Here is a 12,675-nt window from a genome sequence, read left to right on the forward strand (position 1 = left end):
TTAATAGAATCCATTAATTGTCAAATATTTGGGATCTAATAGTAAGGTATGTTGATCGCCTAAAATCTGCGGCAATTTGGAACAGCACACAATTGGGATTTCTTGTTGTCGAAAAATTAATGTTTGCTGTAGGTAATTAGGCAGCCCTTCTGCCATTAGCTCGAATCGTAGTCAGCCTTGATTTATCTTCGAGTAGACATAATCAATCAAAATCACTGTGTGTGGTAGCAAGTAGGCAAATAAACATTCGGCCGGAGTTCTTGCTCAGTTTCGTAAAATTGCGTCCAAATTCACTGTGGAATAAATTGTGGTAATTGTTAAATCACACAGTGTAAAAATCCAAAAAGAATGGCGAAAAGTGTGAGTATCTTAATGTCGTATTGATTGATCTAGCGTGGTGTACGACTGTCAGCATAAGCACTGTCACGTTGTATTCATACGAATATGTATTCATGTTGTATTGACACGTATACCTATCGGCATTTGGTGCCAAGTGACACTCCAATGTTCTGTTGGAATGTATGTATCGTCCTTATTGGCACTAGCGTGCCTAGAACTTGGCAGAGCTGGAATCACAAATTTTTGCAAAAAAGGGCCAAATAGAATGGTGCGTCAACGCGTCTGTCAGCGTTATTCTGACAGTTTTCCCATGGGCTTAGCTTTAAAGGAGTTTGGCTGGAAGGTTTAAAGAGTTCTAAATTAAGTTCAAAAGAAGTCCAAAAGAGGTTTAAAATATACGCTAACCGAATAGCAAACCGAGCTATTATCCAATATGGCAAGAGCAAAACTAGTCAAACAAATAATACCTACTCTTGTTGGGTAAATATGCGGGGAATGACAAAGCTCGATGAGCGCAACAAAATTAGACTGGAATATCAGTCGGTTTAGTGATGTAATTGGTTAAACTAACACGCTCAATTAGAGATTGAGAGCTGTGAGTTCAACTCTCGCTCAGTCAAGATTTTTCTCATAAGAAGATTTTTCAGTTTATCTAATCTCTTCCCAAAAACTAAACTTTAAAGTGAGTCTAAAAGAATTCTCAAAGAGACCTAAAAGATCTTTTAAAATAACCATAAGAAATTTGAAAGGAATCTAAAAGAAGGCAAACAGAGTGCTAAATTAAGTTTAAAAGAAGTCAGACAGGGGTTGAAAAATAGTCTTCAAGAAGTCTGGTATGAATCTATAGAAAGACTTAAAGAGTTTTAAATGAAGTCTAAAATAAGTTGAGAAGACGCCTGTAAGAGGTCTAAAAGAAGTCTGAAAGATGCCTAAAAGAAGTATGAAAGTATCTTAAAAGAGGCCTGAATAAACTCTACCAATAACCATCTGGATGGAATCTAAAAGAAGACAAAAAGAGTGATAAATGAAGTGTAAAAGCAGTCTGAAAGAGCTCTAAAAGTAGTTATTAAGAAGTCTGGTAGGATTCGAATGGAAGGCTAAAAGAATCTAAAAAATCTAAAATAGGTCCAAAACAAGGCTAAAATATTCTAAAATAAGTCCAAAAGAAATCTGACAGAAATCTAAGCAAAGTCCAAAATAAATCTCAAAGAAGTTCACATGAAATATAAAGTAAGTCTTAAAGAAGTTTAGAATAAGTCTGAAGGATGACTTAAAGAAATTTAAAGAAAATATAAAGAAATCTCTAAAAAAGTTTCATAGAAGTTTTTAAAACTAAAATAACTTTAAAAGAAGTTTGAAAAATTCTAAAATAAGTCTAAAAGAACTCTAAAAGTTATTTAAAAGAAGTCTAAAAGAAGTTTTATAGAAGTTTTAAAGAAATGTAAGGTCCAGGTTGTCGATACCTCAACTCCTACAAATCTACCTCCTTAACTAAAAAGAATACATGAAATGTTCGTACGAAATACATGATATATTCAAATGGAAACAGGTAAAACTGAATCACTTTTAGTCAGTTAAATATAGGGAAAATAGCTACATCATGTTTTCCTTGAGTCCGGCATAAAGATAATACTTTTGATTGTCGCCAAATCGTCAGGGTTTTCTCTGCGGCTCAGAGAAAAAGTTACCTAGTAAGTTTCGGTTGCGTGACCGTCAAAATAATGTTTGCTCATGTTTTTCAGCGTGAAATTATTCAACTGCATGTCGGCCAAGCGGGCGTACAGATTGCAAGCGCGTGCTGGGAGCTGTACTGCTTGGAGCACGGTATTTATCCGGACGGTCGGTTTTGCGATTGCACAATGTACGACGATTGCAGTGCGTTCTTTAGCTGTGACAAAAAGGGCCGCTGTGTGCCGAGGGTAGTGATGGTCGATCTGGAACCGTCGGTCATCGACGAGATAAGGATCGGTGCCTATCGGCATCTGTTTCATCCGAGCACGTTGATAACGGGAAAGGAGGATGCTTCCAGCAACTTTGCTCGCGGTCACTTTACGCTGGGCCGAATGATGATCGATACGGTGATGGATCGGGTACGGAAAGTTGCCGAGGGATGTTCCACTGTACAGGGATTTATGGTATTTCACAGCCTCGGTGGAGGAACTGGATCTGGGTTTGGTACACTGATACTTGAAAAGTTGTTGGATGATTACGGAAAAACGTCAAAAATTGAATTCAATATATTTCCATCCCCGAGGATTTCTCCAGTTATTGTTGAACCGTACAACGCTGTACTTTCAACACACGTGGGGATGGATTACAGCGATTGCTCCTTTCTTTTGGACAATGAGGCAATCTACGACGTCTGCGATAGAAGCTTGAATGTCTCGGAACCCACATACACGAATTTGAATCGTTTGATTGCTCAGATTGTTTCATGCATCACATCCTCTCTGCGCTTTTCGGGAGCCATCAACGTAGATCTGCTAGAATTTCAAACCAATTTGGTTCCATACCCCAGAATCCATTACCCATTGGTTACATATGCTCCACTGATTCCATTCCGAAACGCCAATCACGAACAGTTAACCACATTGCAAATCACGACGGAATGTTTCGAGCCGGCCAGTCAGCTGGTGAAATGTGACCCTCGAACCGGCAAGTACATGTCGTGCTGTATGCTCTATCGGGGTGAAGTGTCGCCGGTGGATATCAACCGTGCGATTCAGGAATTGAAAGCAAAACGAGCGATTAACTTCGTTGATTGGTGTCCAACGGGATTCAAAATCGGGATAAATTACCAACCGCCGATTGCAGTCCCCGGAGGAGATTTAGCCCGGGTGGATCGGGCAGTTTGTATGCTCTCCAACAGTACGGCCGTGCGGTCTGCTTGGGAACGAATTTCCGGAAAGTTCGAGCTGATGTACGAGAGGAAGGCTTTCTTTCATCACTTTTTCGATGAAGGTAGACAGAAATCACATGTTGCCAAATTTTGCAGCAAATTAAATCTATCTTTTCATTTCTAGGTTTGGAAGAGAGTGATCTATGCGATGCTAAAGAAAATATTGCAGCCCTAATAGCCGACTACATAGAGGTCGAACGATAGGGAATAGCTGAAATCACTCAACGAGAAAATTATGAAAATCGTTACGCTATTGATCATACTAATTTGGCACACGCAAGTATTTATATGAGAACTTATAAATCCAATAGAGTTGAACCAGCAGTGTTCAGTATGTTGCTTCATTCATTGCAAGACAATTTGACGATATTTGGACGCAATGTGGCAATATTTTACTGTTGTGGTCATGTCAACATTGCCCGTCCTTCATGGGTTTTGTACTACAACCATTTCCGGTGACATGTTGGACGGTTGTGCTTTCAATCCACTTATGGCCGTGACAGAGCAAACGGGCTGGGTTCTTTCCCAAGAGAACTGCGGCCAGATTATTGGGGCAACGGAAGCTTTCGACATTCCTCCGGTGATATATTACGACTCTGCGGATCCGTTGAAGATGTATACGCTGATTTTTCTGGATATGGATGGCGCTCATGAGGAGGACCGAGTGTTTTTGCAGTGGTTGGTAGTTAATGTACCGGTGAGTAGGTTTTAAATATTTTTTCCAATTCAATCTTTTCCTCGTGGGGTGGAAGTTATTCACCGAATCTTTTGAATACGTTAGAAAGAGGTAAATGAATTTGTGAAGGTCAAAAAAAAAGACAAAAACTGTGAGAAAACTGGAACCCTAAACTTTTGATTGCCTGTCGAGTGCATATCCAATTACACCATTGCGCGGATCACTCATCTGACAGTCTGATACAAAGTTTCACGCATTTGCTCAGCGAAGAGTATTATCGTGTAACTGTAGGACGAGACATCTCTTAAATTGTTAAAACGATATTTACCTACTTAATATTTATTAAAGTTATAGAGGCATAAAGCTCCCTTTCAATGAGGAGAACGTGCTGCTCAAGCCACAAGTACTGATACCTGATACCTGATAATATTTATTAAAGTTATGCCCGATTATAATGCATATAACCTTGTTTTATCATTTATTTTTTTCTACTATTTTCACCCATTTCAACGTTTTTTTATGAGTGAGATAACTTTTAAGCCGTATTGTTTAGAGAATTTACATTTTCTGCTGAAGTCCACAATTTATTGAAAGTTCGCATGAAATGGTTTACTAAAAAGTATTCTGCACTTGCACGTGACTGCGTCATTCCGTCTAATGATTGTCATCACCCCATTTTTTCTAATTTAAATATTTTTTAATTTCAAAAAATTTAAAAGATTATCACATTTGCTGCAATTACCGTATGTCGTCAGACTGTAGTTGGTAGTCGAATTATATTTGGTAAATGGAACTCCAAACGTATCTTAAATCTCGCGATTTATTGCTTACCGTTTACCTGTTATTATCAAATTACATCGCATTACTGATTCAATACGCGAATCATCATCATCACGTTGAATCAGCACAAAGTGCGGTTTTCGCCACTTTTCATTATTTTCGGTTGAACTTTGAGATTCAGTTGGATGGTGTTTCTATTGACGACTATCCAGAGTGACGAAGTTGTTTTTATTTTCATTTTTTACCGGGTAGCTACATTTAAGAAATGGTAATAGTTAGTAACACAGTGCAGCGTGCCAATGTAATTTGTGGGTACGAGTTGAAGTGAGTCATAAAATTGAATATAATTCGTATCAAAGTTGGTTCTAGTTGTCACCACAGCCGCAGAAAAAAGGCAACTGATATTGATAGCAATTTGTATTGGAAAAGGCTTCAAATCCATTGGTATGACACAGTTTCATTTTAATTTACATTGAATGCGATTATGTTAAATTAAGCTTACTATTGTATCCTTTTCTTAGGCACGTTTTTCGTACTACACGGGACAAGATTACGGCTCTATAGAATATACTGACGTTTTTTCCTCGCTTCCTGTCGATCTAGTTACTTGGTTTGGTTAATATTCCTAAGTCTCCCTGCGTCAGCAGTCGTATTTCGTCGATTTGGATTAGAACGGCAAGTACGTCAGAGACGATTTTACAAATCTTTCAGCATCCCCGACCAGTAGTGTCTGAAACCACTTGATACATTTCTCTTCGCAGTATGCTTCCCCCATAGCTGCCTTTGCTGACTGTATTAGCTGTTCCCATCGCCTACCTAAATGAGGTGCTCCCGCTAGTATGCAATTCCATTTAGTGTCAGCACTGTTGAATGCTTCGGTCTACCGCTGGTTTATTTGGTGGCTCTTCGATGCATGTCGGCTCTCATTACAGATCCATTTATACACGTGAAACTTGAAAGATTCACGTCTGTCGTTTTTCCGTGGTCCGTAAACACGCCAGCCTGGCCTAGTTTCCACTGCTACTTGACCGGTTCCATTACCTTCTTTAACTTGTAACGGTAGCGCTAGACGTAAGTTGTCGACGCCGATCAGTATCCGAGGATTAACGTTCTGATCTTCTGATAGATTTGAATAGGTATATTTCGCAGATGGTCGAACGAATTGGTATTTCGAACGAAATTTCCGCCAGTAAAATCAAATTGGCAAAACATCTCGTTCGAAACAAGTCGAACGAAATAAAGATTCGTTCGAAATACAGAATAGGGGTGATAGTCTAGCTGCTTCTTGCGCGTGAAAGCTTTGGCTGGGAAGACAGAGATTTTCCATTGTTTTGGTATCAACAAGCTTGTATAGTTTCTCGTCCTCATTCCGATAACTTCTAGAGAAATGCGCTGAGATCTACTTTCCATGCGTTTTGCATTTCCTGTCCACCTGTAGCAGAGAGGCTGAGAGTTGCCGTTTACGCCTAGCGATGCTACCAAATCACTTCCCAACAAACATTTATGTGCTGATTAAATATTTTTGCAGCCATAATTATTCAGCCATAGCTGAATATGCTTTGAAGAAAATTTATGTAAACAATTCTCCAATACTTATTCAGCCGAAATTGGAGAACTTATACAACCTCATTTGAACCAGAAAAACACTTGTTAAGCAGTTATATCGCCTCTGTGCGCCTTGTTTCCAGCTTTGCGCAAATTGGTTATTTAAAAACACGCAAAAGCCTCTATTAAGCTACAGTACAGCTTCAAAGCAGCTATTAGCAAGGCCGAAGGTTGACTTAGATGTTTAAGAGCTGAAAAAAGGCTTTTATTTCTAAAACTAAACCATAGTTCAGCCACAGGTTGAACTAATTCAGCTAAAAAACGTTTGATCAGTCTGAAATTAAGTTGCAATGGAGCTTAATAGAGGCTTTTGCATGTTTTTAAATAACCAATTTGGGTAATGCAGTCAATTCTATTTTTAGAACGAGAAATAGTTTTGCAATGCTTTTTCAGTCGCTTAATCAACGTCTTATCAACCTTTATGCAGCCAAAAAATAATCAATTTTTAAATTAATAAAAAAATAGAAAGCGTCATATTGATTTTGCTATGGCGTCGTATGCCATATTTTAAATTTCGAATAAGTTGAATTCGTATATGCAAGCTAATGCATGTCATCATCTTTGAATTGAACCGCCATCTTCTGATCCATAAGCACTCACCGTATGATCCGCCCCATCTGTATCTGCAGAACAGACAGTGAAAATATCTTTACACTTGAAGCAGTCGATAATGTCGATAACTGATATATATTTTTGCTGCCAGTCGAATTGCGAAATTCCATGATCTGACAGTATGTGTGCTGTGAATCAAATGAAAGCTTGGTATTAGTTTGTAAAGCCACTTTAACACCCTTGAGCAACTTTAAGGTAGTTTGAAAGCTGTGAGCCAAATGAAAACCTCTACTGGTTTATAAAGCCACTTTAACACCTTTAAGCAACCGTAAAACGGTTTGATGTGTATGGCTATTTAGAAACGGATTGTTTCGCGGAAAAATCCGCTATTAAGCTTATTTATCAGCTTTGGAGGAAAGCTGGTTTGAAATAACTTAAAGTAGCTTAAACATCGCTTGGTCAAACATTATTTGAGTGCTTACTTTAAGCAGCTTGGATCGCCTTAAACCAACTTGTAAACAGCAATTGCTCTTGCTGTTTACGAGTTGGTTTAAGGTGATGCAGTGTGCAAGATTTTTCGAAAACAGACACTGTTGAAGCCTGCAAGTCGTAGGCGAAATACGTATCTGTCACGAATAAATATAAATAGTAGAATTTATATTTTGAAAGCTTGGAAAGTTTTTAATTTTAGAAGATGGCGGTTCAATTCCCGAAAGATGACGACATGCATTTTTAATTAGCTCGCATATACGAATTCAAGTTATTCGAAATTTAAAATACGGCATATGACGCCATAGCAAAATAAATATGACGCTTTATTGACGTAGGACTACGTCTTACGGCAAGTTTTGACATAGGGTGTCATTCCAAAAAATCGAAAAATGCGAGCGTCACGAAAAATGAAAGGTTTTGAGCGCTAATAGCTCAGCGGTTTTCCGATCGATTTTCAATATTCTTACACCAATCGATCAGAAAATCTTCTAAGAATTGACCCAAATGAAGAAAAGTATGGATTCTTGATGTTGAACTATTGAAAAATTGAAAATAATGAACCTACGTTTTACCAGAATTCTCGCTTCGTGATTGGTTGGAAGATTCTTTACGATGTCTAAACCTATACCAATTTGATATCTGTGCTTGGGAAGTAAGCCAAAACAAGTGACAAAGTCTCGTCATTTCAACAAGATTTCTTAACACCGCGATTAAACCTAGACCATTTTAATGTCCTTGCTTGGGAAGTACACCAGAAAGAGTGACAAAGCCCCCTCGTGCCAACAGATTTCTTACGAACGCGATTAAACCTAGTCCAATTTGATGTCTGTGTTAGGGAAGTGTGCCAGAAAAAATGACAGAAGCTCGTTACCCCAACAGATCGCAAATTCTTTATTGCGAGACGATTAAAGCTCGGCGAATTTGATATCTGTGTTGGAAAAATGTGCTACAACTGTAGTGTTCGGTTCGACTTTGTATGAATACGCATGCTTGCCGTTTCATTAGAAGTGTAGTGAAAAGATGTGCTGTTAATAAAATAGGATTGAATTGGTAAAATCCCTTCAACGTGGGGAACCATGGGTAATAAAAAAATCTTTAATTTCAGTACGGTAGCAGGAAAGCAATAGTTTGTGTTCTTGATTTTGTTAAATTGTTTTCAAATACATAATCTTTTGAGAATTGAACGTATGCAATGTTACTACTTTGATAAATGTTACATACAACGCATGTATACATGAAGAATCGAATGATTACAAACATGAATACATGCTACTATCACTACAAAGAGGCTTATGTAGTCCTGCGTCACCTATATATGCGGTCGTGTCTTGTACGCAAACCCTCTGATTTTTTTTTTAATTTAAAAATAGATTATTTTTTGGCTCCATAAAGGTTGATGAGACGTCGATTAAACGATTGAAAGAGCGTTCAAACTATTTCTCGTTTTCGTTTGTTATTTAAAAACACGCAAAAGCTTCTATTAAGCTCCGTTGCAGCTTTGAAAGCAGATACCAGTGTAACAATTTCAGGCTGATTAAACACTTTTATAGCTGAATTTATTCAACCTGTGGCTGAACTTAGTTTAATTTTAGAAATAAAAACCTTTTTTCAGTTCTTAAACATCTAAATTTGGTGCTTATATCAAGCTTCGGGCTTGCTAATAGCTGCTTTGAAGCTGCAATGGAGCTTAGGCTTTTGCACGATTTTAAATAACCAATTTGCGCAAAGCAGGAAACAAGGCGCACAGAGGTTATATAAAGGGCAATATAATTGCTTAACAAGTGTTTTTCTGCCTCAAACGAAATAGGTTGTATAAGTTATCCAATTTCGACTGAATACGTATTGTAGAATTGTTTACATAAATTTTCTTCGATGCATATTCAGCTATGGTTGAATAATAATGACTGCTAAAATGATTAGTTAGCGCATAAATGTTTGTTGGGAGGGCTTTTTATTAAGATGATAAATCGTTTATTCAGCTAGTATAGCACAATTATTGAGAATATTGACGGGTTGTGGAGAGCTTGAAGATGCGCCTAATCTGCTTGTGACACTATTATGTGCAGCAGCTGATTTACAGTGCGTTCATTGGCTGCTTAAACACTTATAGAATACAGAGACCTTTGCTTAAATTTATCCAGTATTTAACCTGTATTCAGAGTTAAACCAGCTGTAACCAAATCAGTAGCATTTTAATTCAGCTTCGGTGTTTGTTGGGTTATGTTTTCTTGGTTCTGTGGAGAAGCGCAGATAATTAAATTTGCTCTGGCTTAGTGCCTATTTTGACAGTTTTTTGCGATATGTTATGTAAGTTTGGGACGAGCTGCTGGTTTACGATTCTGTCCAAATGCCATCGATACTCAGAAAGTATCGAACAGCAGGCATCGATTCAAAACGCCTTTTCCTACCAATCACGAGGATTTCCAGTAGGACAATGCTCCATTATTTTCAATTTTTCAATAGTTCGTACCGTAAAACGGGGTATCATTGATCATTGGGGGTAATATTGATCAGTTCAGGAAAGTTGGCAGAAGATGTTTATTTCACATATTTATGCGAATGGTCCATTTGATCAATGTTACCCCCATGATCAATGTTACCCCGTTTTACGGTACATTGAAATCAATGGGTTTCATTATTGGTGTGGGTGCGTAGAAGATTTTCCGAACGATTGGCGTAAAAATATTTAAAATCGATCTGGAAACCGATAAGCGTTCAAAATTATTCATTTTTTCGTGACGCTCGCATTTTTGATTTGTTGAAAAGATACCCAATCCTTGTCGTAAGACGTAGTCCTACGTCAGAAAAACCAATACTTTAATAATTTAAATGAACTTTGTCAGTATATAGTACAGTAAACCAATGGGGAAACTGTCAGAATAATGCTGACGGGCGCGTAGACGCAGCATTCTATTTAGCCCTTAAGCGATTAGCAAATGATTATGTGAGCTGAAGTTTCTGCAAACCTTCTACGTATCAAGTTACTGATCATTACAGCAAAAATATTTAATATTGAATTTATAGCTGAAAATTCAGCTTGTCAAAAACCTGGAAAATATTGCTGATAAACGACAAACAAACAATTACTATGAAAGTGACGAAATTTCTAAATTCATCAAACATTACTGACAAATTGCATATGCGTAGAAAATTACGCGACGGAGGAGATTCGTAAGCTATTTTTTGTTCTGGGATGAAGATTAATTTGGTGGCACTCTAATCCAAACACAAACATTTCTCCCGCTTATATCCGTACTTATATTCGTTATACAGTTGTGGAACATTACACCATGATCAAGCTTACGAGGAAAGCTTAAATACATAAACTTTTTGTATACAGCGAAGCTTTTGCGGAACACCCACCACGAACAGCCGTATACTTAAGTCATATACCTGTTCGTGAGGGTCTTAATCTAAGAAGCTTTTACTACTGTCTCCACCTATGGTTGAGTAGTGGAAAGAGCTTTTGTTAGCGTGGTTCAAAATTTCTTTATTCTCTTTATTTTTATCATGACTCCAACAGCTTTGTTATATTTGCTCGTGATATTGCGTTATTCAATATATATTGTATTTGAATAATTTTACCTATTAATTTCTTTTACAGGAATCAGCATTGGTACAAGGAATGACGTACATGGACGGCGATACAGTTATGGGTAAATTATTTTTCCTGCATATGTATAATTTATTATCACGAATTCACCGGATAGAAAGCTCTAGTCAAGCTTCCAAGTTACCCACAATTCAGGCAGTAACTTGACTTCTGAACAGATTAATATGTTTGTCTGGGATCCTAGTTGATTGCCTATTTACTTTTTCCAAGTTTTATGGGAAAAATGGCACCATTTTTTGCCAAAAGATTTTTTTTTGGTTCGTCAGGGTCGTAAAAATCACGTTTAGAGTGCGCTTAATGATTTAAAGTTCGTCGTAAATGGTATTGCATGCTCTACTTATTTTACCTCAAGCGAACAGAACTGATGTTTTTAATTATAGAAGATAGAATAGAATCATGATTCGATACTAGTCAATTCCGATATAAGACAACTTTTTGAAATGATAAATTGTCTTAGATTTTTCACTTTTATCACACTTAAAACTTTTCAAGTATATTGTAAGCTGTATTCCAGCAGTGACAAGATGTTATTTTTCTGATTAGATATAAAGAAAGAATAGCAGAATAAAGTAGTTATACTTAAATTTGAAGTACTAGATGCAATATTTTATTCTCAAATACATAATATTTCGATAGTGAAGGACCTTTTTTTCAACATCGATCTTAAAATGAATATAAAGTGAGCACCTCATCAATTTGTATAATGTTTAAAACACAAATTCAAGTTCACAAACTTGGCTATATACATCACCATTCTAGTTCTAGTGCATTACTTTCTACTGCCCATTTCACTGCAACATTGAAACAATGTGATTCCAATCTCCGTTAAAATCCACTAATAATAATAATCCGCAGACTATCTAGCACCCAATCCAGGAACCTACGAGCACCGGTACGGACTCTACCTGTACGAACAGGTTTACGGTACCAGCTATCCGCCGCTGCCGAACGCTCGCGAGGAGTTCGATTTGACCGGTTGGATTAATTCGATTTTCCCCGAGGGCGCACTTTGTGGTCCGGTTGCGTCGATTGGATTCTGCGCGTAAGAAGGGAAGGAACCGGCACCGCACCGAAAACCGAAGAGCAACGCGGGGATTTCGCAATCGGGGCACAGAATTTATTGACAGCAACGAATGAGAAGGTAACAGTCTTGGCAGATAAGAAAGCTCAGGCGGCGACCAAACGATCGCCGGGCAGCATATCTCGGGAGCGTAGAAATTTATATAGACATCAGGAGTATAACTTAGATGTGACCAATAAATGTCGATGGAAACGAAGGAAAACCGTGTGTAACAAGGCTGTCAGAGATATTCGAGGACATACTTCCCGAGTAGCCATCCGGTCGCTGGCCGATGCTGGTGGCGGTGGCGGTGGCGGTGTGCCTGAAATCCATTCAGCAGTCAATTTTTAGACCCCTCTCCGTCGATCGTTGTTCCTATCACTTTTCCCGGTACCATTCGACGAAAAAGGGTCAGTTGTGTCTGCCATTCGTTCAGAATGACTTCTCCTGCCGTGATTGTCGTGTGGGGCGCGGTCCGGGCCCGCGTCTCTGGGAGTCTGGAGTCATTATTTAATGTTCAAGCAAATGTGCAATGAAAAATGTCATACGAATCGAGCGTAGATAAGATTTCCTTCAACCGGCAGCGAGTTGGCGTGAACATGTGCAACTTCAGTGAATTTTTAATTTGCACCGGATTGCGACACTTCCAATCGCCTTTG

At 38.2% G+C, this 12,675-nt stretch overlaps 2 protein-coding genes across 2 annotated transcripts; both read left to right on the top strand.

The window, feature by feature from the left end:
- Positions 1 to 348: 348 nt before the first annotated feature.
- LOC128744073 (tubulin alpha-1C chain-like) lies at positions 349 to 3,442 on the top strand. The gene is made up of 3 exons (XM_053840838.1): positions 349 to 360; positions 2,082 to 3,300; positions 3,363 to 3,442. The coding sequence occupies exons 1-3, from the start codon at positions 349 to 351 to the stop codon at positions 3,440 to 3,442; spliced, it is 1,311 nt and encodes a 436-aa protein (XP_053696813.1).
- A 202-nt stretch (positions 3,443 to 3,644) lies between these two features.
- LOC128739653 (uncharacterized) lies at positions 3,645 to 12,002 on the top strand. The gene is made up of 3 exons (XM_053835149.1): positions 3,645 to 3,935; positions 10,948 to 10,999; positions 11,812 to 12,002. Exons 1-3 carry the CDS (start codon positions 3,645 to 3,647, stop codon positions 12,000 to 12,002), a joined length of 534 nt encoding a protein of 177 aa, XP_053691124.1.
- Positions 12,003 to 12,675: the final 673 nt, after the last annotated feature.

Source organism: Sabethes cyaneus, chromosome 3, assembly GCF_943734655.1.
Source record: "Sabethes cyaneus chromosome 3, idSabCyanKW18_F2, whole genome shotgun sequence".
NCBI classification, from domain to species: domain Eukaryota; kingdom Metazoa; phylum Arthropoda; class Insecta; order Diptera; family Culicidae; genus Sabethes; species Sabethes cyaneus.

Excerpts from the sequence above, each read along its gene's own strand:
- LOC128744073 (XM_053840838.1), top strand. Across the intron at positions 3,301-3,362 it reads TCATCACTTTTTCGATGAAG|GTTTGGAAGAGAGTGATCTA; the intron begins GTAGACAGAAAT and ends TTTCATTTCTAG.
- LOC128739653 (XM_053835149.1), top strand. The coding sequence starts at position 3,645 with ATGTCAACATTGCCCGTCCTTCATGGGTTTTGTACTACAACCATTTCC. Across the intron at positions 3,936-10,947 it reads GGTTGGTAGTTAATGTACCG|GAATCAGCATTGGTACAAGG; the intron begins GTGAGTAGGTTT and ends TTTCTTTTACAG. Across the intron at positions 11,000-11,811 it reads GGACGGCGATACAGTTATGG|ACTATCTAGCACCCAATCCA; the intron begins GTAAATTATTTT and ends AATAATCCGCAG.